Source organism: Esox lucius, chromosome 5 (genome assembly GCF_011004845.1).
Source record: "Esox lucius isolate fEsoLuc1 chromosome 5, fEsoLuc1.pri, whole genome shotgun sequence".
NCBI lineage: Eukaryota > Metazoa > Chordata > Actinopteri > Esociformes > Esocidae > Esox > Esox lucius.
The window spans coordinates 3,994,354-4,019,937 of record NC_047573.1 but is presented as its reverse complement, the minus strand read 5'-3'; the positions used below and the strand labels follow the sequence as shown (position 1 = coordinate 4,019,937).

General features: G+C 47.0%; 1 protein-coding gene across 4 annotated transcripts in view; it reads right to left on the bottom strand.

Annotated features, from left to right (window-relative positions):
- kif20ba (kinesin family member 20Ba) overlaps positions 1-24,694 on the bottom strand; it is a 28,801-nt gene extending 4,107 nt beyond the window's left edge. Inside the window, exons 1-31 of one of the 4 annotated variants that reach the window (XM_034292461.1) lie at positions 24,587-24,694; positions 23,905-24,100; positions 23,608-23,727; positions 23,373-23,511; positions 22,600-22,784; positions 22,308-22,368; positions 21,917-22,126; positions 21,561-21,672; positions 21,366-21,437; positions 19,213-19,359; positions 18,575-19,034; positions 17,922-18,061; positions 17,659-17,773; positions 17,286-17,490; positions 16,749-16,810; positions 16,499-16,618; positions 16,023-16,176; positions 14,917-15,365; positions 13,982-14,808; positions 13,536-13,674; positions 13,315-13,437; positions 12,916-12,976; positions 12,685-12,810; positions 12,211-12,323; positions 11,827-11,982; positions 11,471-11,647; positions 10,692-10,844; positions 10,418-10,510; positions 9,804-10,010; positions 5,521-5,574; positions 1,247-1,318 (exon numbers count right to left, since the gene is read on the bottom strand). In XM_034292461.1, coding sequence (XP_034148352.1) covers positions 1,247-1,318; positions 5,521-5,574; positions 9,804-10,010; positions 10,418-10,510; positions 10,692-10,844; positions 11,471-11,647; positions 11,827-11,982; positions 12,211-12,323; positions 12,685-12,810; positions 12,916-12,976; positions 13,315-13,437; positions 13,536-13,674; positions 13,982-14,808; positions 14,917-15,365; positions 16,023-16,176; positions 16,499-16,618; positions 16,749-16,810; positions 17,286-17,490; positions 17,659-17,773; positions 17,922-18,061; positions 18,575-19,034; positions 19,213-19,359; positions 21,366-21,437; positions 21,561-21,672; positions 21,917-22,126; positions 22,308-22,368; positions 22,600-22,784; positions 23,373-23,511; positions 23,608-23,727; positions 23,905-24,099 — 5,247 coding nt within the window. In that variant the 5' untranslated portion in view covers position 24,100; positions 24,587-24,694. Of the gene's footprint in view, positions 1-1,246; positions 1,319-5,520; positions 5,575-8,488; positions 8,898-9,803; positions 10,011-10,417; positions 10,511-10,691; positions 10,845-11,470; positions 11,648-11,826; positions 11,983-12,210; positions 12,324-12,684; positions 12,811-12,915; positions 12,977-13,314; positions 13,438-13,535; positions 13,675-13,981; positions 15,366-16,022; positions 16,177-16,498; positions 16,619-16,748; positions 16,811-17,285; positions 17,491-17,658; positions 17,774-17,921; positions 18,062-18,574; positions 19,035-19,212; positions 19,360-21,365; positions 21,438-21,560; positions 21,673-21,916; positions 22,127-22,307; positions 22,369-22,599; positions 22,785-23,372; positions 23,512-23,607; positions 23,728-23,904; positions 24,101-24,586 lie in introns of those variants that run through there. The other 3 variants (XM_029120116.2, XM_029120117.2, XM_029120118.2) reach the window with 3 other exon arrangements.
- Positions 24,695-25,584: the final 890 nt, after the last annotated feature.

The window sequence follows — 25,584 nt, the reverse complement described above, 5'->3', positions numbered from 1 at the left end:
AAGTTCCCCAACAGGAGAAGCTCCCTTTGAACAGGCCAAGATCAGCTGTATATCAGGACACCCTCCACTGCTATGCAAAACAAGCGAGAGCCATGAAAATCAGGCACTCGTCATCTTCCATTGCTTGTGTTTTATAACACCAGCCAAGTTCATCTTTAGCTTGGGAAACACTCATTCCAATACCTGAAAGCCGGTTCTGGTGCCACCCTGCAATTCTGAGGCAATTGTTGAGTCAACTATCAACAGGGCAACATGACTGCCTCGCAGTTCTGCACAAAACGAATGACATTGGCCTACCTAAAGACTTGTTTTGTTATTTATTAGGCAGATTTTAAATGTTCAACAGCCTGAATTTTTTTTACTATGTAGGCTATAGGTCAATCAATCAAATGTAGTTTATAAAGTCTATTTTACATCAGCATACAGACACCCAGGCTGAAACCCCAAAGATCAAGCAACCACATTTAATACACACTGGCTAGGAAGAAACTCCCTACCAGAGTCTAAATTTGGGAAAAACCTAGAGTGGAACCAGACTGAGGGGGGGCCAGTCCTCTTCTAGCTGTGCTGGGTGAAGATTGTAAGAGTACATGACCTTTTGGACCACCTGAATATTTTTGCATGATCAGATGACAAACAGTAAAAACACTTATTGATTTATCAATGAAGACACAATGAGAAACAATTGGCTCTCCAATAAAACTTATGTTATGAGAACAGTTTTTCTACTTCATTTTAAATCTATCATATTTATTTATAAAGCGCTTTTTACATCAGCAGTTGTCACAAAGTCTTTTTACAAAACAACCAACCTGAAATCCCAAGGAGCAAACAACGTGTTGAAGCAAATGGGATGTCTTGACTAACATTCCCTTAGAATTGATAGCATTTTAATTAGTTCATTGTGCTGTAGGCTAAATGTGTCTGGTAAAATTCTCAAACGTCAGTGAAAATAACATTTTCCAAACAGAAGCCCTCCCTGAGTTACTACACAGCCACCACCAGACCAACACAACACGTTGATTAGTGGATGTCAGTCAGTCCTGCCTATTCATTGGTGGATGTCAGTCAGTCCTGCCTATTCATTGGTGGATGTCAGGCAGTCCTGCCTATTCATTGGTGGATGTTAGTCAACCCTGTCTCTTCAGGCCTAGGGGAGGGGCTCCAGTCCATTAGGGAGGTCCTCCCTGTCTGCCTCCTACTGTGGCATTAGTCTGTTTGACAGGACGACAGAAGGGGGTCTCACCTCCTCCTGGTGCATGGCCAGTTTAGGAGTCAGTCGGGTCCAGTTGTTCCGTTGGTTCTCACTGTTCACCTCCTGTAAAACACAAGACCCCGCGCAAGAGTAAGAACAAGACAGACCTATCGACAGAAACGGAGGGAGAAATAAACAGGAGACAGACGGGCGTGGGGGAGGAGAGACAGACAGACAGGCGTGGGGGAGGAGAGACAGACAGACGGACGTGGGGGAGGAGAGACAGACAGACGGGCGTGGGGGAGGAGAGACAGACAGACGGGCGTGGGGGAGGAGAGACAGACAGACGGGCGTGGGGGTGGACAGACATACGGGCGTGGGGGGGGGCAGACATACGGGCGTGGGGGGGGACAGACAGACGGACGAGAGACAGACAGACAGGCGTGGGGGACGAGAGACAGACAGACGGGCGTGGGGGACAGACGGGCGTGGGAGACAGACGGGCGTGGGGGAGAAAGATGCAGATAACTGAGGAAAGACATTGAAATGCAGTGGTGAGGTTTTGAAGTGGAAGCTAATCTAAGACTAACTTCAATTGTGACGATACATCCGACTACTGCAGGGGGACAATATAACAGAAAAAATCTGGTCCCTTTGTTTTTACCAACAACTACTAAATAAACGGTATTGACAAAGACATACAGTACTATGCTACTAATCGGACTTATAACAGTCCATAATTACTATCCTCTGTCTTTGTAAGATTGTGGAAAACAGCAACAGTGCAGCATTTGGAAACGTTTCCTCCCAGGATCTGAGACTCCATTCAGCTGTACAGAGCTGAAGTCAAAAAGACCCAAAGAGACCCGCTGGAGATCAAGGCCTCTCTTCTAAAATGAGAAGTAGCCCCTCCATGAACTGCCACCTTAACGTGGTGGAGGGGTTTGAGTACCTGAGTGACCCTAGGAGCTATGTTGTCTGGGGCTATATGCCCCTGGTAGGGTCTCCCAAGGCAAACAGGTCTTAGGCGACGGGTCAGACTAAGAGCGGTTCAAAACCCCCTTAAAGATGAGTACAATTTTGAGTTCTGTGACGTCGCCCGGTATGGCGCAGCCGGGGCCCCACCCTGGAGCCAGGCCCGGGGTTGGGGCTCGTACGCGAGAGCCTGGTGGCCAGGCCTTTCCCCATGGGGCCCGGCCGGGCGACGTGGGGCCGCCTTCCTGTGGGCTCACCATCCACAGGAGGGACCATAAGGGGCCGGTGCGGAGAGGATCGAGGGCCTAGACAACCCGATCTCTGGACACGGAAACTAGCTCTAGGGACGTGGAACGTCACCCCGCTGGCGGGGAAGGAGCCTGAGATCGTGCGTGAGGTTCCGACTAGAGGTAGTCGGGATCACCTCTACGCACGGCTTGTGCTCTGGAACCACACTCCTTGAGAGAGGATGGACTCTTCACCACTTTGCAGTTGCCCATGGTGAGAGGTGGTGGGCTGGTGTGGCTTTGCTTATAGCTCCCCAGCTCTGCCGCCATGTGTTGGACTTTACCCCGGTGAACGAGAGGGTCGTTTCCCTGCGCCTACGGGTCGGGGATAGGTCTCTCACTGTTGTTTGTGCCTACGGGCCGAACGGCAGTGCAGAGTACCCGACCTTCTTGGAGTCTCTGGGAGGGGTGCTGGAAAGTGCTCCGACTGGGGACTCTATCGTTCTACTGGGGGACTTCAACGCCAACGTGGGCAACGACAGTGACACCTGGAGGGGCGTGATTGGGAGGAACGGCCCCCTGATCTGAACCCGAGTGGTGTTCAGTTATTGGACTTCTGTGCTAGTCACAGTTTGTCCATAACGAACACCATGTTCAAGCATAAGGGTGTCCATCAGTGCACGTGGCACCAGGACACCCTAGGCCGCAGGTTGATGATCGACTTTGTTTCATCTGACCTGCGGCCGTATGTCTTGGACACTCAGTTGAAGAGAGGGGCGGAGCTGTCAACTAATCACCACCTGGTGGTGAGTTGGATCCGATGGCGGCGGAGGAAGCTGGACAGACTCGGCAGGCCCAAGCGTACTGTAAAGGTCTGCTGGGAACGTCTGGCCGAGGTGGGCAGCTGTTGACCTCAACTGGGGATGTCGTCGGGCGGTGGAAGGAGTACTTCGAGGATCTCCTCAATCCCGCTGTCACGTCTTCCATTGAGGAAGCAGAGGATGAGGGCTCAGAGTTAGACTAGTCCATCACCCGGGCCGAAGTCACAGAGGTGGTCAAGAAACTCCTCGGTGGCAAGGCACCGGGGGTGGATGAGATCCGCCCTGAGTACCTCAAGTCTCTGGATGTTGTGGGGCTGTCTTGGTTGACACGCCTGTGCAACATCGCGTGGCGGTCGGGGACAGTGCCTCTGGGATGGCAGACCGGGGTGGTGGTCCCTCTTTTTAAGAAGGGGGACCTGAGGGTGTGTCCCAACTATAGGGGGAATCACACTTCTCAGCCTCCCCGGGAAAGTCTATGCCAGGGTTCTGGAGAGGAGAATACGGCCGATAGTAGAACCACCATCAGGAGGAACAGTGTGGTTTTCGTTCAGGCCGTGTAACACTGGACCAGCTCTATACCCTCTACGGGGTGTTGGAGGGTTCGTGGGAGTTTGCCCAACCAATCCACATGTGTTTTGTGGATTTGGAGAAGGCATTCGACTGTGTCCCTCGCGGCATCCTGTGGAGAGTGCTTCGGGAATATGGGGTCCTGGGTCCTTTGCTAAGGGCTGTCAGGTCCCTGTACAACCGAAGCAGGAGCTTGGTCCGCATTGCCGGCAGTAAGTCAGACTTGTTCCCAGTGCATGTTGGACTCCGGCAGGGCTGCCCTTTGTCGCCGGTTCTGTTCGTAATTTTTATGGACAGAATTTCTAGGCGCAGCCAGGGGCCGGAGGGTGTCAGGTTTGGGGACCACACGATTTCGTCTTTGCTCTTTGCGGATGATGTTGTCGTGTTGGCCCCTTCAAGCCAGGACCTTCAGCATGCACTGGGACGGTTTGCAGCCGAGTGTGAAGCGGTGGGGATAAAAATCAGTACCTCCAAATCCGAGGCCATGGTCCTCAGTCGCAAAAGGGTGGCTTGCCCACTTCAGGTTGGTGGAGAGTGCCTGCCTCAAGTGGAGGAGTTTAAGTATCTAGGGGTTTTGTTCACGAGTGAGGGAAGGATGGAACGGGGAAATTGACAGACGGATCGGTGCAGCTTCTGCAGTTATGCGGTCAATGTATCGGTCTGTCGTGGTGAAGAAAGAGCTGAGCCGCAAGGCGAAGCTCTCGATTTACCGGTCAATCTACGAGCAATTAGAGTTAACATTTACCTGGGAACAGAACAGCAGGGATTTCACCCAGTGGACTCTGGGATTAGGAGCAACAATCTTTTGTTTTTCAGGCCCAATACACTTCACCACTCTGCTATCCAGCTGCGAACCTCTACACTTCCAGGCAATGCAGGTTAAGCAATGGGTTGCAAAACCTACCCTTTTATCTAATAGACATTTACTTTTTTTTTATGTTCTCCATGACATACTATGCCTTTAAACAAGTCATCAGCATTCCATTACTACAGATTAACAACGCATGTTTCACAGCAGTGTAAGACATCCCTGCACAAATCTAGTTAGCAAGGAGCATAAGTTCACCTGAAAGCTAAATGAGTACAAAAAATAATCTATTACTCAGTAACATGACCAACTGCATTTGAGCAGTTTAGGCAGAAGGTGCTGTCAGTCTTCATTTTGGAAGCATATTTCCAACACTACGATCTGTCTTCCTGATTTATAAAAACTACAGCCTTCAAGAACCAATGAAGCACATATAAACCATTTTTTTATAGAAATGTTCAGTAGGAAGCAGGAATTGCCAAGGGCTAGAACATTAAGATCAACACCACCATCTCATTAGAGGACATAGGGTTGCCATTATGCCAACTGACCAATTACAGAACGGGGTAATATAAAATAGTGGAGAGGGACAATGATTGACTGGGGTGAAACATGCTTGATTACAAGCCAGCATGAAGAGGACATTAACCCTGTGATGGAGGAGAGGACACTGGTAGGAGGAGCATGAAGAGGACATGAACCCTGTGATGGAGGAGAGGACACTGGTAGGAGGAGCATGAAGAGGACATGAACCCTGTGATGGATGAGAGGACACTGGTAGGAGGAGCATGAAGAGGACATTAACCCTGTGATGGAGGAGAGGACACTGGTAGGAGGAGCATGAAGAGGACATGAACCCTGTGATGGATGAGAGGACACTTCTAGGAGGAACAGCGCGTGGAGGACAGTTTGAGGGGAGACGTGTACCTGAGACTTGCCGTTGGTTGCCTCCCGTTTAGCCTTACTGTGCCAGCTTTTCTTCTTCAAAGACAAAAAAGGTTTGTTAAACTCTGTAGAAAACAATGGACGCACCTCGTGAGGTCGACGAGATTAAACAGTCTACTGCACCCATGTTTCAACGTTGATATTATACCACAGACACCTGGCCATCGATACGAGGACACTAATGGCAGCGACTGACTGAAGGTCACAACCGACACTATTAGGGCAAGTTGCATGCAGTCTGTTAAATTGTATTTTAAATCACCTTCTGTCCATTGTATTTTCTACAATGTATTTCAAAGTCGTCATTGGAAAAGCGTAATCGATGTACAACTGGTCAGTTATGATCAAATCACCCTTGTGACACCGCTCCCCGGTCAACAACCGCGATGGAGCTTGCAGGTGCCCAACCCACCACAAGGAGTCAGTCGAGCTTGACAAGATAAAGGAGAGCTGTGACCAGGAGATAAAACCCTGGCCTTAACGTACAGCTGTACTGGGAGGGAGTGACCAAGACCACCCTGGCTCCTAATAATAACAATAATAATAATGTTAGTAGTAGTAGTAGTAGTAGTAGTAGTAGTAGTGGTAGTAGTAGTAGTAGCAGTAGTAGTAATAATAATAATAATAAAAATAATAGTAGTAGTAGAAATAATAATAATAGTAGTAGTAATAATAATAATAGAAGTAGTAGCAGTAGTAGTAGTAGTAGTAGTAATAATAATAATAATAGTAGTAGCAGTAGTAGTAATAATAATAATAGTAGCAGTAGTAGTAATAGTAATAATAGTAGCAGTAATAATAATAATAATAGTAGTAATAGTAATAATAATAGTAGTACTAGTAATAATAGTAGTAGTAGTAGTAATAATAATAATAATAGTAGTAGCAGTAGTAGTAATAATAATAATAGTAGCAGTAGTAGTAATAGTAATAATAGTAGCAGTAATAATAATAATAATAGTAGTAATAGTAATAATAATAGTAGTACTAGTAATAATAGTAGTAGTACTAGTAATAATAGTAGTAGTACTAGTAATAGTAGTAGTACTAGTAATAGTAATAATAGTAGTACTAGTAATAGTAATAATAGTAGTAGTAGTAATAGTAATAATAGTAGTAGTAGTAATAGTAATAATAGTAGTAGTAGTAATAGTAATAATAGTAGTAGTAATAATAGTAATAGTAATACTAGTAGTAGTAATAATAGTAGTAGTAGTAGTAATAGTAACAACAATTTAATCCCCGGTATTGTGTGTCAGAGAGACAGGCAGCAGGGATTTCTGTAAGGCCAGTGTTAATGTACCATTACATGTGTCAGAAACCAGAATAGGACATTTCACACTGAAAGAGACCCGGGAACCCTCAGATCCACCAGTCTCCATCAAACAGCACACTGGAGCCGGGGACGGCAAATTCCCCCAATTAGACCATCATCACAAATGCACAGAGGGGTGTCCTTCTCACCCCTCTACTGTCCTCCCCCGACGTCCCCCACCTCACTCAACCCTCTCCTGTCCTCCCCCGATGTCCCCCACCTCACTCAACCCTCCCCCAACGTCCCCCACCTCACTCAACCCTCTCCTGTCCTCCCCCGATGTCCCCCACCTCACTCAGCCTCTCCAGTCTTAGAACACAGTAAACACAGTGGTCATTAATATAATTATTCGTCTCCAACTGCAGTTTCAACACTCATAAATATTCCTTCTGTGTCTTCTGTAAGAGCTTCACATCACGACCCACACACACACACACACACACACACACCACACTTACGACACATCACCACACACACACACACGACACACACACACACACACACACACATCACGACACGACACCACACACACACACACACACACACACACACACACACACACACATCACGACACACACCACACTTACGACACACACCACACTTACGACACACACCACACTTACGAACACACACATCACGACACCACACACACACACACATCACGACACCACACACGACACACTCTCTCACACACACACACACACACACACACGACACACACGACACACACACGACACACTCACGACACACTCACGACACACTCACGACACACACCACACTCACACACTCACACACACCACACCACACTCACGACACACACCACACTCACACACTCACGACACACACCACACTCACACACTCACACACTCACGACACACACCACACTCACGACACACACCACACTCACGACACACACCACACTCACGACACACACCACACTCACGACACCACGACACACACCACACTCACGACACACACCACACTCACGACACACACCACACTCACGACACACACCACACTCACGACACACACTCACGACACACACCACACTCACGACACCACACTCACGACCACACACCACACTCACGACACACACCACACTCACGACACACACCACACTCACGACACACACCACACTCACGACACACACCACACTCACGACACACACCACACTCACGACACACACCACACTCACACCACACACACGACACACACCACACTTACGACACACACCACACTCACACACTCACGACACACACCACACACACCACACTCACACACTCACGACACACACCACACACACACACCACACTCACACACTCACGACACACACCACACTCACGACACACCACACCACACTTACGACACACACCACACTTACGACACACACCACACTTACGACACACACCACACTTACGACACACACCACACTTACGACACACACACATCACGAGACACACATCACACTCACAAGACACACATCACACTCACAAGACACACATCACACTCACAAGACACACATCACACTCACAAGACACACACACACACACACACACATCACACACACTCACGAGACACACACACACCACACTCACGAGACACACACACACACACACACCACAATCACAACACACACACACCACACTCACGACACACACACACACACTAAATCAACTCTGTCTCACACGATAACTGGGAAGGTATTAGGGAACACACATGTAATGGGAAGACAATTCCTCCCTCCCCACAATGGAAGCCCAAGCTGGCAATTTCAAAGCGTTTAAAGACTGGGCAGTAAACCTCTAATACGTTGAACCCAATTAACACTTCATAATCTCTCATCTCAGCCAATTAAAAAGTGTGGTTTCTTGCGCTACGGCAATTAGTTAGGTTGCTGACTGGCTCCAGATGTAGACGAGGGATGTCGCAGTACAGATGCTCTCCACAAATCACTCAAGGCAATGGGGAGGAGACTTCCACCTGGGACAGCGTTGGAGTCACGATCTGTCAGTACAGCGGTTTCATTGCAGTCAGGGTTTGAATCCTCATGCAGCAGGAGTCAAAAGAAGCAGAACGGGTTGGCGAGATGTATCAGAGGACAAATGTCTCAATCTTCAACTCTCTTGAACAGAACCCCCCCCCCTCCCCCCCCTCAGCTGATCGATCTACCAAAATTCTGGCTATTAGTCACAAAAAGTTGTAGTCTGGACTAAACTTAGATCTGATTCCATCAAACGTTGTCACTGTCAGTCTGTAAAGAAAGCCTTGTGGATAGTGTCTGCTGAGTTTCAAGGTTTGGGGAGTCCCTAACATAAAGAGTCATGAAAACTATGTCACAGTGGTGCAGCACCATAATAGACCACACTAGCATACCGTAATAGACCACACTAGCATACCTTAATAGACCACACTAGCATACCTTAATAGACCACACTAGCATACCTTAATAGACCACACTAGCATACCGTAATAGACCACACTAGCATACCGTAATAGACCACACTAGCATACCGTAATAGACCACACTAGCATACCGTAATAGACCACACTAGCATATCGTAATAGACCACACTAGCATACTGTAATAGACCACACTAGCATACCGTAATAGACCACACTAGCATACCGTAATAGACCACACTAGCATACCGTAATAGACCACACTAGCATATCGTAATAGACCACACTAGCATACCGTAATAGACCACACTAGCATACCGTAATAGACCACACTAGCATACCGTAATAGACCACACTAGCATACCGTAATAGACCACACTAGCATACCGTAATAGACCACACTAGCATATCGTAATAGACCACACTAGCATACCGTAATAGACCACACTAGCATACCGTAATAGACCACACTAGCATACCTTAATAGACCACACTAGCATACCGTAACACTTTCAGAAACAGAAGGTTGTCTCCTCCTCCTACCAGTTACCTTATCTATCTCTGTGCTCTTCCTCTTGCGGGCTGAGCGGGTGATTTTGACGTTGACCACATCCTCTCCCTGTCGTTTGAGGGCCATCCGGTTGGGTTGCAGTGGGCTGAAGGAGATCTCCAGCTCCGGCTTGGGGAAGCGGCTGGTCCGGCCACCCTCCGTGGAGATCTCAGAGGACTCCAGAACGGAGGGGTAGCCCCCAGACCTCTACAGCATGGGGGTACACAGAGAGGTGAGGTCACCACATATTTGGGACATTTTGGGATCCAGAGTGACTTTCCACTCAGTGGTGCCTCAAATCCCAAACAAAACCACAAACATCCAATGAAAGCAACTACTATGTCAGATCAGTTAAATATGCACCTAACTAAATTAACTGCACGTGTTGCTCAACACACTGCAAAAATAAATGAGGTGCGAACAGAATAAGCCTAACTACTCACTGCCTATTGGTTGTTCAGGCAGCAATTTTAAGGAAAATGTGTGAAGGACAGTAAAGCCTTGACTGACCAGAGACATCCCAGACCCCTGACCGGAGACATCCCAGACCCCTGACCAGAGACATCCCAGACCCCTGACCAGAGACATCCCAGACCCCTGACCGGAGACATTACCTGACTGTTCCGCTTTGCCATCGTCCCTCCACCCACCAGTGGACTGCCACTATGGACAGCTTCGCGTTTCAGAGGACACTCGTCTACTTCAGTCTATCAGAGACACAAAATCAACAAATCAACTCACCAAATGGGTGAAGTAGATAAAAAGGTTCAGTTAGAAGGTTTAAACATTTAGATGTTTTGTGAGGTGACCATCAGATTCTCGATTGAGCAGTTCACACACTGGATCCTGGGCACGATGCCAATAAAGGAAGACTGCCCTCTGCCTTACCTGGGTGGCTGTCTCTCTGTGGTCACTACCGGACTGGGCTGAAACAACGCTGCCAGATTTGAGGGCAGCTTTAAGTTGTTCTTTCAGAGTAAGAATCTCAGTTTCCCTCTCAGACAAATGACTCTGCAGCTCCTCTAGCTGGATGTGGTCCCTCTGAAGGAGAAGAGACGGTTAGGTAATAGACCTGCAATGTGATGGCCGCTGATAGGCCACGGATGGTTTAATGTGTCTCTGAAGGAGGAAAGATGGACATGTCCACGAGAGGGTTGGGCGGGAGAAGTCACAGTTCAGGAATCCAATAAAAATGTATTTGATCGCTTCTCCTTTTTAAATTATAGAGAAATCATTAAATAAAGTATGCATTCTCTCAATTATTGAAAACGTCATTTTTTTTTCTATGGATCAGTAATGACTTCACCCCTCCTTGTGGTCCTTTGTCTTGTTGCCACTGTGTCTCAAAACACAGCGGAGCATCAACTCTGCCTTCATTGAGAATGTGTGTCAGTTCTATTAGGATTGTTTTTTTTTATAATAATGAATTAGTTTGTTTATGTTTATTCAGTTATTCAGTTAAGCCATTTAACTGATGCACCTTCCAAGAGTGACTTTGAGAATTACATTATTGCGTAACGGCATTTCACAAATTAGATGCACTTTGAGCAAGATTGTCAATGGATGAAAAATGTCAGTGACCAACCACAGTGCAGACCCAACCTCAATAACACATGAACAGTCTCTGACAGCCCCAGCTAGAGTCCAGAGTGTGTGCTCACGCTGACCTCTGGTGGTGGGGAGGTGGTGTCGCAGCGTAGACTGGCTATCAGCTTGTCCTTGTCTGCATTGCTGGACAGGAGCTTGGTCAGCTGGACCTCCAGGGCGGCCACCAGGCTGTCCCGCTCCTTCCTCCACTTCAGAAGGTCCTGCTCCTTCTCCCTGAGCTGGGCCGAAAGGGCTTCCTAAGGGGATCAGAAGGTTGAGATGATTCTCAATTTCCATTCCTCTGACTCACGGTTCCTCATCAGAGACGGAACTTGCGGGCAAAACCGTTAGGACTAACCCCATGTACAGGTACCGTACTGTGGGAACGGCTCATTTCTGGAATGTGTGCCAATGGTACAGGATGTTGTTTGTTTACCAGTTGGCTTTGTTGTTGGGCGTGTCGCTCTCGGCCATCAGCGTACTTTCTCATCTCCTGGTTCCGCTTCTCCTCAGCCTCCTTGGCTTGTCGGATCAGAACCATCTTCTCCTCCAGCCACTTTCTCCGGTCCGCCTGGTGCTTATCGGTGCACGTCTACACACACACGCACGCACACACACACGGACACGCACACGGACACGCACAGGGGCTGACACTGTGCTCCAAAACGGCTCAGTTCAGGTGGCAGGGCACCAGTACCGACAGGCAGTTGTGTCTCTTTTGAAAAAGGCACGTGTAAAATTACATATTTGGGAGTCAACGTACAGGCACCAATTAATCCAGGAGAAAAAAATGTCAGCTGCTAAATATTTAGATGTGCACCTTCAAGGTGAGTTGAGCCTGAAGTGCTTCCTGTTTGGCGTCGTCTGATTGGCTGTCTTTCAGGTCTTCTCCGCTGTCCCGGTGGCGTAACAGCGCTTTGAGTTTCTCCACCTCTGAAATGACAGACCATCGGAGCACTGTCACCCAGTCCAACAGGAGTGTCTACACCTCCTTTCACCAACTCAACAACCAGGAGTGTGTGTGTGTGGGTGTGAGAGAGTGTGTGTGTCTTTCGAGGAGTGGTTGCCAAATACGTCCTCTGGGGTTTCCAAAACCCAGCCTCATCTGTAAAGATGCCTACCTTGTTTATATTCTTGGCACTAGGTAACAGAATATAATTAACTCGGTTTGATAATAATAAACAATGTCTGTGTGTGAATATAGAAAACCACCAATATATAAAAAGGCCCCAGGGAGCCAAGCAATGGAAAGTTCCCAGGGACCCAAGCAATGGAAAGCTCCCAGGGACCCAACCTTCAGTCAGGGCTTCGATGTCGTCCAGTTTGGCCTCCAGCACCTGGTCCTGTTCGGTCTGGGTCTCCTCCAGCTCAGTCAGAGCCAGTCGCATGTCCTCGATCACACGTTCTTTGACCTGCAAATCTGGGACACACAAATATAAATATATATATAGTAAATCACACAGCAAATCACACAGCATATTATGTAAGTGAGACATACAGACTAGAAGAAACCAGAGACATGTACCTTGGCAGGCCTTCTCATAGAGCTTGAGGTTGACATCAGATTTCGATTCAGCAGCCAGCTCCTGGATGGAAAGACAGCTGAATGAATCTCCCTGAAACGTTTCCCTTCGTTAGGTCGGAATAACCCTGTGAGCTCACTGAAACAGGGATGTTTCCCTTCGTAAGGTCGGAATAACCCTGTGAGCTCACTGAAACAGGGATGTTTCCCTTCGTAAGGTTGGAATAATCCTGTGAGCTCACTGAAACAGGGATGTTTCCCTTCGTAAGGTCGGAATAATCCTGTGAGCCCAATGAAACAGGGATTTTTCTCTTCATTAGGGTGGAATAACACTAAACTCAATGAAACAGGGACGTTTTCCTTCATTAGGAAGGAAATAATGCGCTGATCAAAACATCTTACTGTTCTCAGCTGCTGTATGCTCCTGTCTCTGTTGGCCAATTCAGCTTGTTGCTGTTTCTTCAATTTCTCCAAGTCCTGCAGTTTTTGTTTCAGACATTTATCCTCGTCACGCACAGATGAGATCTTGGGTAGGAGATAAAATGTCAGAAATGTTAGTAATAGTGACTCTATATGTAATTAAGCTCTCGCTATTAATCCCTTGCATGAATATCAGCATTTACCTCTCTTTGAACTTGCTGAATCTGTTTTTTAGCGTCAGCCAGCTTCTCTTTGAGATCGGAAGTGTCATCCTCTTTTCTCTGAAGGTCCAGACTCAAACTCTTCACCTTGTCTGAGTCAATTTTAGCTAATTCCTTCAATCTGTTGGATTTAAACAATGAGATTTTCCTCAACGCTTGACAGTGAGAAAGAGCGGGAAAACAAAGAAACGTGTAATCTCAATTACAAATACGGATTAGATTACTGGACCTCCCAACGATTGACATCTACATTCTTTAATTCTCACCATCTGTTCTGTTCTCTAACAGTCATCAGTTGGGATCAGCAGAGGAAGCTGAAAGTCCCACTTCGTGGACAACAACGACAGAGGCCCTCAAAAGCGCTGCGGAAAGCGTCCATCTGGCTAAAAGAGGCCTTTATCCCTACGGTCAACGACCGGTGTACTAACCTGGTAACGTCCTGGGCTCTCTTCTCTAGCTCCGCGTCTTTCTGAGCGATGGCCTCTTCAGCCACAGCCAGCAGCTCCCTCCTCCTCTCCACCTCCCTCCTGCGAGCCTCCTGCACAGCCGCTGTCTCCTCCTCCTCCCGTCTGTCCTGTGCGTCCCTCAGGCTCCTCTGCAGGCCCGACACCTGCACCTCCATCTCAGACAGTCTCTTCTCCAGCTCTGCTGCTCTCTCGGTTTGGGCCAGGAGCTCGTCGTTATACACCTGGGACACGGTTACGGCCTCCCTCTCCGTTCGCCAGGCACACTCCTTCTCCTCCAGATCGGCAATTTTTCTTTTCAAGGAAGCAACCTCGGCCTCTAGGTCCGAGTTTGGCGCACTCAACATCTCGGCCGTCTCCCTCTCGCTGTTGATGTGGTTGTCCTTGGTTTTAGTTTCCTTCACTTCGTTCTTAAGCTGTTCCACGGTCAGTTCTTGTTGGGACAGCTTCTGTTTCAGCTCTTCCAATTCCTGTTCTAAGACCTGCTGTTGGGACAGCTTCTGTTTCAGCTCTTCCATCTCCTGGTCTGAAGTGAGTTTCTGTAGGGACAGCTTCTGTTTCAGCTCTTCCATCTCCTGGTCTGAAGTGAGTTTCTGTAGGGACAGCTTCTGTTTCAGCTCTTCCATCTCCTGGTCTGAAGTGAGTTTCTGTAGGGACAGCTTCTGTTTCAGCTCTTCCATCTCCTGGTCTGAAGTGAGCTTCTGTAGGGACAGCTTCTGTTTCAGCTCTTCCATTTCCTGGTCTGAAGTGAGCTTCTGTAGGGACAGCTTCTGTTTCAGCTCTTCCTTCTCCTGGTCAGAAGTGAGTTTCTGTAAGGACAGCTTCTGTTTCAGCTCTTCCATCTCCTGGTCTGAAGTGAGCTTCTGTAGGGACAGCTTCTGTTTCAGCTCTTCCTTCTCCTGGTCAGAAGTGAGTTTCTGTAAGGACAGCTTCTGTTCAAGCTCTCCTTCAAGCATTTGAATCTGCTTGTGACTCCTCTCGCTCTCCTCCAGGGCCTCCGAGCAGTCCCTCTTCTGTCCCACCATGTCTAGACGAAGCCCACTGTCCCCGGGTACCTCAGACACAGTTTGACAGACCCCCACTTCTTGCCTCAGGCGTGTCACCTCCTGTGTCAGGGAGGCTATCAGGGCATTTTCTCCTCTGACCTCATGGTCACGCGTGGTCTGGCAGCCCCTCAAGGCATCAGCTTCCGGGGCATCCAGCTTCGCAGCTTGCGCCTGGCACGCCCCTGGGAGGGCCCGCACACGGACCTCCTCCAATCCGACCATTTCTGAGGATCTCAAGTATGGCTCTGCGCGCAATCTGTCCGTCTTCTCCTCGGCGCCACCACTACATGCCTCATGGACCCCTAATAACAAGGACACTTTAGAAACGATAGGCAAAGGAGTTGCAAACAACCAATATTAGAACATGGTCAACTACTGCGTTATAACGTATCGTCTTAGTTTGACAAAGGAGCTGAAAGTTTGAAGCGACAAACCGTCGCTGCCTCTAAGCGTCAGCTACAGGGACGCAAGACGACTGGTTCTCTAAATATCCAAGAAGCAGACACATTTTAAACATATTAGAAAACACTGCCCCTTTATGAGGCCTGTACCAAAGACAATATAGTGAATGTCAAAGTATATTTGTGAATAAAAATGATTTCCCACAACATTAATTAATCCCTCAGAAAATCAACTAAGACTGACACTACAAGAATGGGCAAACACCTGAGCACACCAAACCCCCACCCCCATAAAATAAAAAGACTTTATTAGTAGTTGAAGTAACATGGATTAGAACGTCTTTACAATACAGAAAACCAGACAGCGGGAACAGAAACATGGGAACGCATGAAAACAAAACGTAGAAGGGAATCAGCAACGTCATTTCTTCAGCGAGGACATCCGTCTTTTTAAGCGGATGTTTTTGCGACCTTTGGTGGTATTCTCTCGCCCCACAGCTCTCACTCCCACAAACGACGGGAGGGGTTTCCCAGCCGTGCTCGGCGCCCAACCCGTACCTTTCTTGCTGGGGGGCTGGTCTTCCACATCCGGCTGGAGGTCCACCAGCCTTTTGCGGTTTGCATTGCGAGAGCTGGCCCTCTCCTCCCTAAAGCATGTGCAGCTCCTTTTCAGAAGCAGGATCTCCTGCTTGATGCTGTCTAATGTGGTCTTCTATCAAGGAAGAAACAACAGATTTAAAAAAGAAACACTGGGCTTAGTGCCTACTGGAGTCATTGTAGTCACACTGTGGATATGCAAGCTTCTGTTAGTAAGATCAGGGAAGTAAAAGTCCAGTCACTAAGTTGCACGTAATAAAAATAAAACATGCAAGAAAAACAAAGCAGGATGGTAGTTGTGCTACTTGAAGTGAACCATGACGTTATCCAGCTCCTACTTTAACATAATATACTGAAATACTTCCAGGATAATGGTACAGGAGGGAAAGCAACACAGGCCGATTACAATGAGCTTGTTGAAACCCATCAAAACGTACATTCTGGCTGGCGGCTTTAGCCTGCTCTTCGACGGTGATCTGGAGCTGGGAGATCATCTCATCCTTCTCATTACAAATATCCAAGAGATGAGAGGACTTCAGCTCTTGAGTCTCTGCACTCTAAAAGAGAAGAACTCACAAAATCTCAATGAAGCCAGAACAGAAATCTCACAGGGTCACACAGTGTCCCCACAAGACCTTTACCAAAACAGATCACTGAATCATTAAAACCAAAGAAAGAGCCTGCTACCTTGCTTGCCTCTTCAAGCTGTTCATTTGCTTGCTGGGCTTGTCTGTAAAAATGATCTAGCTCTGAAATAGAAAGACAAAATAAGTAAAAGGCAAAGGGAAACATGTGTTCTAGCACAGCCACTGTTGTGGAAAGAGGCAATCAGTTCAGAAACTGAACATCCCCTCCATCACATCCCATACTTCATTTCACAACACACCAGCTGGAGAGTGGAAGTACTAAACACACAGTGCAAAGCAGTTCAGCATGTAATCACACTGCTCACTCAACCAGGAAGTTTTCGCTAGTACACAAGCACGCTAGAGGAGAACGGACTCCCCAGGGAAGACGATTGAGCTCACAGCTGCAGAACCTCCCACAATGACCCGGGATATAGGCGTACTGAAATGAACTTGGATGCACTTCGGTTAATTACTTGGTCAGACCTTCTCCATTACATCCATCTTCAGATTAAATACTACGTTATACGTTTTGAAGCGCGCGAGAAGACGACAGGCTTCTGATGAACAAGGGCAGCGAGGCGACCATGTGTCCTACCTTTGGTTTTAACAGAGAGCTGCTCCAGGGCTTCATTCAGCTGAACGGACAAACGGGCCACCCTGGCCTTCATGTCGTAGACGGTGTCACTGCCGGCATCCGGTTCAGTAACCAGACACGTCTTGGCTGCCTCCGCCACCTCCTTGATACCGGCCACGTCACTACACATGGAGTCAAACATGTCCCCAAATGACAACTTGCCCTCCTGCAGGAGAAAAAAGAGAGAGAGGCAAGCACACAGAGTACCCTCAGTTTCTGTTACATTTGTACTAGAGCCACTGAGCTGTTGAGAACATACAAGTCAATACTGTTACATAACAGGCAGACCACCACTACAGGTCTGGGACACATCGTGTTAATGCATTAACAGGACCTTCTCCGCTTGGTTCCGCTCTTCCTGACTGTTCTTGTTCATGAGATTCTTCAGGATCATCAGACGAGTCTCTGCTCTCTCCTCAATGATCTCCTTCTCCTTGACCAGACGATCACTGCCAGACACAACACATTATGGATGTAATCAAGCTCCAGCTATAACCTTAATGACTCAAAAAGCAAACAAGATGACAAAAGAAAGCAAAGAGAAACGTTTCCTTTATCCATATGACAGTCAGGACTGAAACGAAAACAATAGCTCACTTGTAATCCTGCTGCATTTCTGAAAAGAGATCGGCGAACTCCCTGGTGACCTCTTCGCGGATCCGAGATTCAAGCGCCAGGTTCTCAGACCGCACCTTCTGGACCAGGTCCTGGAGCTCCTTCAACTGGCGCAGCTGTTTCTGAAGGGTCCAGACACACAACCGCTGTCAAAACTGCAACGCGTCACGGTTAAATTGTGGCTGACCGAGCTACAAATAATTATAAATAACTTGTAATGTTGTTAAGACGGAAGGCAGTTTGTAGACCCAGAATAAGGAATCGTTTCTGTGCTTTTCACGGCGTGTATCTGCAACGTTCGGCAGCTGAATGTGCCTGTGACAGTTAGGTGGAGAAGGGGCAACTGGTCTGACCCCATTAGTGACCAGGCCAAATTGGCTGTAAGTCAGAAACCAGTAGTGGAGAAGTCTAAATGATGCAGTTGATCGGATTCTTTCTTCTGAATGAATCAGACGTATTCATTGCGGAGCCCGCGGGTCCGTCAGTCTCGGTCTGTGATCCTGAGGTGTGGTTGGGCCCAACACCCGTCAGTACCACACGTGTCCATGGTGGTCTCAGCAGAGTCGCCAACCACAGAACCAGAAAGCACAAATAAAAAAGGTCATTACTACAGAGAACTCTGAAGAAATCCTCACCTTGTAAGTGCCTTTATCAATGACAATCTTGTCATCGTCCACTTGCGGCATGCTCTCATCCATCACGGTGTTCTCTACCGTGCTCTCCTCATCCTCCTCGGTGTCCTCATCCTCCTCGGTCTCATCGTCCTCATCCTCCGGCACGTCCTCCAGACTGTTCTCCCAGGCCACCAGAGAGCTCCTCCTACTGTGACCCAACAGGTTCTTCCGGTCGGCATTGTTGATGATCATGGACAGCTCCCGGGCAGACCTCTTGGTGGCCAGCGGGGGAACCGTCTTGGTGGTCAGGACCACCACCTTCTGGGCCACGGCGGAGAACTTGAGCACGTTGAGGGTTTCGTCGAACATGGAGGCGCACTGGTTTATGTTGACAATCATGCAGGCCTTGCCCCGGCCACAGAAGAAGCCCTGCAGGTAGTGGGTCAGCTTGCTTTCCCTGAAGGGGACGTGCTGCGGAAGCCTGGCACAACCAGTGTCAAAGGTCAAAAACATCACTATTTCTATTATGCAAGCAGTGTGAGCGCTGCCAATAATTTACTTCAGGAATACACAGTGGGTTGACGAATTTGTATTGACTTGGCAGTCTGTAATTCCCTAGTGAAAGGTGTTACGCGTTTCACAAAGCAGACAGGGCTTACTTGGACTGCTGGCTGTGCCGTAGCGCGTTGATACACTTTCCCAGGGTCATTAGGGAAGTGTTGATATTCCCAGCCTCTTTCAGACGCTCGCCTTTATTCTGCGTTTTAGCACACCTCTCTGAGCCAGCAAGGTCACACAAAGACAGCCTAGACCGAGAGAAAAACATTCCTGCCTTAAATAAAACGGACAGTTTCTGATATCAACAGGGAAGCCATTTAATAACATGAACAGAGCAGGCTGAAATCATGGCATTCACTGTTCATGGCAATTCACACAACTGCTGATTAATGTTAAATAGGTTGTCCACAAACACTGCACTCGACAAAAGCATTTCTTTACCCACTTATGGAAACACACGGCCAAGAAAATGGCACAACATTAGTATTTAATACTTTCCATATTTAACAATTGTGAGAAAGGGGCTTGAAATGACCAAAATGCATTTTAAATCGTTTTTGTGAATTGGTTACTGACATACCAAAACGGTTAATCTGATCAACAATGGATTTACCAACAGGGACTGATTTGTCCAGCGACCTGTGTGAGAAGCACAGACACCATTCAACAACATCAACTGTCAGTCCCTCGGTGACCAAGAGAAAGTATTTTTTGTGTGTGCAGATCAATCAATAGTGTTAACCAAGTCAATGGTGAAGACCATCATTATTAGCATAATTACTGCACCTTTTTCTAATGCATAAATAAATATATAAAACAAAAAAAAGTAGAGCATCATCCCTTGCTTTTATATCCAGGAAACGTGAGTGCCCACGCTCCAGGAAAACCACTGGCACGTGGGTTGGTGCCCCAGTCTCCAGTGAGACTGTAACAAAGCGTGCAGTTGGGAATCCAGTGGATTTGCCTGACTGCCACTCAACCTCCTCGGACCTGGAAAGCACCACATGTTCTTGGTCTAGTCACTGTGCCATTTGTGCAGCACAGATCCTGTTTCTGGGTTATGTACACATGTGCCTCAGGTATGTATATTGTGGTCGGAGAGAGAAGGTCTTGTTTTAAGACTAAAACCTGATTTATACACTTTAATGTCAAACGTGTCGGTGTAGGGTCCTCGGACACCACCAAGCCAGGCCGCAAAGGCTACACGCACCAGCTCAAAAACACAAGGGGCATAGCCTACGCAGAGTCGCAGTGGCTGGTTGAATGGCGGAGCGAGGAGTTCACCTACAGTAAGGAATACAGGCAAAATGGGAGGAATACAACCCTCGTTGACAACCTTCTTTTGAAGACTTCGCATTCTCTCCTAATTAACTGTATACAAACCATTTATTCCAATTCATCTTCCTTCTCAATTCATTTTAAAAGGTCTCAAACTCATCATTCCAGACACAGATTTGTTGTTTGAGTCTTCCCCGATCTAGCTAGGTAGCTATTATATGTTTTCCTGCGCTACAAGCAAACCACCATTTTGCAATATAGCCATTACATTTTTTTTGGGTGCTAGGTGGCGCCATCGACACAATGCTACACAACTTCAAACGCGGAGCCCATTTCTGCACATGACAATAAGAATGCAGACCCACAGAAGTATAAACCAGGCTTAATGTAGCCCTTGCTCACATTTCCAGATATTCATCCACCTAGCGAGAAACAAGCCACTGGTTATTCCACTTCACTTGCTGTGACCCGAGCAAGACTATGACGGAACCACAGAAAACCTGCCATTTCTCCCATAAGGCCTGAACATCCGAGATGGAAACAATCTGAGCTGACCCTCACCTTGACAGTTCACAGCAATCACACATAGGTAGTCCTGGCTTCTCAAAGAGCACCAGCGCACAGCTGCTTTACTGGGTAGGTGGTCACATTTCACAGGGCAGCCGGCACCCAGAGGGCCTACCACGGATCAGAACCGGTCCAGCACAACTCCCTATGGCTCAGAATGAGTCTGTTTGCATTAGCTGAAGTGTGCATTCATTATAACTAGACAGAGATATAAACAAACAAATGTAGATGAAGGGACTCAACAGTAAAACCCCTTTGGCCCAAAGTCTCAACCAACATTGCATAAAACCTAACCTTTACAGGATGTTGTGTGTGTGTGTGTGTGTGTGTGTGTGTGTGTGTGTGTGTGTGTGTGTGTGTGTGTGTGTGTGTGTGTGTGTGTGTGTGCGCAGGCAAACATTCAACTTACTCGCTAATACAGTTCACACGAGGAATCCTAGAATCTTCAATCCGAAGAATACGAACTGAGAAGATGCTATGGCTGAGCAGAGAGAAAGGTTGCTATGAGAATTCTGGAGTCGACCTACTTTGGGATCTGCTGCAAATTCCCAGACAAACACATCCAAAACAAATATTTATAAACATATGCTAAATATAATCACACCTCCGGCTTGACAGCAGGTTGAGCTTGGTGCTGGCAAAGCTCTGGTTTTTCTTTCCCAGCTTCATCACCTTGTAGGCCTCCTCAGCATTGTTCACCTGTACCCACTTGAGATCTGAAATGACAATATTAAAAGCTTTTCAACTTCTCTTCCAAGCAGCTTTCTGGAGCTCGGTCGATGCTGCAACTGTGTTGTCGTTCCAAGGTTTCCCCTGCGTTCCAACGAGCACCGCTCTCACTTCTATTTTAATATTGAGATCGTCATGTGCTATAAAAGTTCACATGCATTGTGTTTTACAACAGCCATGTTACAGCTTAAATTAAGAAATAGTAAATACGCCTTTCAACACGTCGGTCACCTTTCACAAAAGAGTTGCCCTTGACGTCCTGCGACAAACGCAGTGTAGATCTCCTCACCGCCCCATTGGGGATAGGCTCCAGCAGGTCGTGGATGTTCTCATTGTAAATCTCGCAGAAGGACACCCAGACAGAGAACTTGGTGTGCGTGTCAACAACCAGACTGAAGCAGTCTTCGGTCACGGTCTCCTCAACGGCATTAAGCGTGGACCCTGTCAGCAGAGAAACACATGTTGATTACCAAACTCTGTTAGGACATAAGACCAGCGTGATGACGAGCTACTGACCAAACGGTCAGTCACTCTGGATAACAGCCTCTGATAACTGACTACTTCAGTACACAGTGGAAAGGCAACATGCGGTGCAGGTGTGAGAACATGAAACCATCCTCGCCTTCCAGGGTGGTCTTGCCAGTGGAGCTTGCATGGCTGACGTTGGTCTTCTGATTATCAACCTAAGGAGCAACAGCGACCAGGAGCATTAATCAGTAGTTATCAGATCCCAAAAGAACAACCTACTGAGAAAAGGTTGGGTCAAAAGGACCAGCCCAGGCAGCCAAGGTCAGGTCCAATCCCATTTGAATTCCAGTCAACTCAAACAAAATTCTAAACGTCTCAAAAAAGCGTTATAAAATAACACTTTTGGTGCAATTCCTGAACAGACCCCAAACCAGTAGCTGCATTACCTCCTTGAGGACACGAAACAAATTTCTCTTGTTGGCGGCCTCGTCACTCTGCTGGTCTTTGGTGAGCCTGATGAACTCTCGGCACCGCTGCGGCTTGATGGTCATCTGGTTGTAGACTCGACCCTCAATGCTACTGAAGATGACATTCAGAGACCTGGGTAGGACGCCTGCGTTGGCCTCCGGACCTAAAACAAGGGGTGAACGCTGATGTGACAAACATCACCCCGCTATGTGCACACTACTACTTCATCGCATGGCCCTGCCCTGAGCCTGCCGTGCACGCTACTGGTCTGGTTACATGTCATTCTATACACCTCAGCCTGCCGTGCACGCTACTGGTCTGGTTACATGTCATTCTATACACATATTAAGCAACAACTGAACCCAGTTTGAAGCAAAATGCATCAACAAGCATTTAAATACCGCTGTGCACAACCCCAGGAAAAGGACTGGGAAACACGGAGATGTGAAGCCAATTGGCTTAGCTTAGACAGGTGGTTTGTTACTGTGATGTAGTTGACAAAGGCCCATAATTCACTGGGTGCTCAGAATGAGTTGTGGAAAGGGCACTTAGAGTAAATGTACTTTCCCCACCTAAACCAAGTTCTGGGTTGCTGCTGATGAAAACAGACATAATCAGCAGCTTAAACATAGGATTTTCACCACGCTGGATTTGAAACATTTAATCTTTGCTACTGCTTACCCAGACTGGCCCTTAGATATTATGCCAAAATGCCTCCATACAAATCTGGATCAAAATAAAATAATCAAACCTAGAAAAGTGAACGTCTTTCCCGCATTTGTGACTCCGTACGTGAACACGAGAGAGTTTCCACCTTCTAAAACATCCTTGACCAGGTTTCTCACGGTTCTGTCAAACATCTCCTTCTGAGTGGTTTCTGGCCCCAGAACCTTAGAACAAAGAGATAACATGAATGAAACCAACTAATCATTTTTCTGTTCCTAGTGAGAACATGGCGGGCACTGACGAGCCCAGTAGCTACTGACCTGAGAGAACTGAAAGCGCTGGGCGGTCTGGGGGACTGATCTGTCACTGAGCCGGGCTGATAGGGAAGACCTCGGAGCCTTGAGAAGGACTGTGTCCGGGGACTCAATGGAAACACAGTCCTTCAACATGCAGGGAAAAGGCAGCAGGCCACGGTCATTTAAAACATTGGCCAACAGTACGTATATATTTCCTAGGCTTGGTTTCCCCGAGAGTGCATTACGGAGATGTAAAAGTATCTTTTGTCCTTCTAGGGACAAACTGAATTTCAAGCCAAAGGGGTGGGTATATTATTTTACCTGTGCTTCGCAGTTTTCATTCTCAGCAGTTGTGAATGGTCGAATGCGAAGGAACACCTGCAAATGCTCCATCTCTTGTAGGCATGTTCCATCTGGGTCCAAGGAGTGAAACTCTGAGAAGAGGTCTTTTCTCAGGTCATCGACGTCTACTCCCTCCATGGTCTCCAATTTGTTGTGAAAACATGATTCCATCATCCTGTCCAATAATGTGGTGGGGGAAATTACAACTTAGTTGTCAGCAAGGCGCTGCTCGACACACCTTTCAAATGATCCAACTACTGAAGTTAACTAATGTCAATGTACCCAACCAGCTACTGTACTCAGACTAGAAAAGCACCTGACGTTCAGGTCAGCACACCACATGCCTAAAATAACACTGTGGTCAGCGCTGTAAGAAGCCGGTGTAATGCTGTTAAAATACTATATTAATCAAATTTAGTTAATTAAAACAAAACTAGTTGGCAACTACATTGACTGTAATGAGGAGGTTTAATTTGATGTTATCTAAAGAAAAGCCAGCTAGAGCTAGCCAGCTAGCTAACCAGCCAGCCAGCAAACAAACCAACATTCAAACGATTCTGACGTTAGCCAACTAAAAAGTAACGTCGCTCGCTACCGTGTATATTAGAATCATTACAAAAATACACATTTCAATGACACTGGGCTCCTTATTTCTACTTACGTGACAGAAAACTTCCCAAAAACCTGAATCACACCGAAATTCCTTCTTTAGTCATTCCAAACTGTCGCGGTCTTATTTTTAAATTCGGCCAATAGGAAGAGAGTGATTTTTACCGGAAGCGTACCAAGTGTTTTGTGTTTATACATTTTTAAACATATATATATCAGTGTTTTTTTTTTTTATTATCGTATACCGTCTCTTGCACGTCTAGTAGCAGACATCGCTTCTGTTTTTAAGAAAGCTTGGCCTGGTTTCTAGTCTTGTAGAAATTATATTTTGCATATTTGTATTATTATAAAATGAATAATACGCCCACATTCTATTGTTCGGTTACCCTGATCACTGCCTTAACGCCGATGATTATTTTTCCACCATCCTGAAGATTTGAAAAAGGGAACTAGAAGGAGAGTAAACCAAATAAATTGTATTGGTTGCATACACAGATTAGGACATGTTATGGCAGGTGAACCAACAACGACGATGACGACGCTGAGTCGTGGCTAACAACGTCATACCCATAATAATCAATTCAACAATACCATAATTACAAATAAACACCAAACCCTATGCACTCGTGGAGATCTGAGCGTATTTACACGTGTAAGCAACCATTAAGTAGCTTTACTTTCACCTCTGATAGGTGTAAGAGTCACTTTATTACTTATACTAATGAAATCCTCTCAGATAGAGCGCAGGCTCTAGTGGTGGATTTGGGTTTGGCTTTAATTATAATAAGCTGACAGTCTGCAATTGAACCGCATGGTATTTGTATAACTTCTGATGGAATACAGAGCAAAACAAATGAAATTGTGTGTCTGTGGATATGGTCTGTGTGTGATCCACGTTTGTCTGTACGTGGCGACGTGTAGGGAACATGGATTTCTGGGTATGGGTTAGGTCTCTTGTCCCGACAAGGATAGAAATACAGACGTGTGTTAGCCAGTCGCTCTGGATATAAACGTTTGATAAATGACAATTGTAAATGTAAATGTCAACCC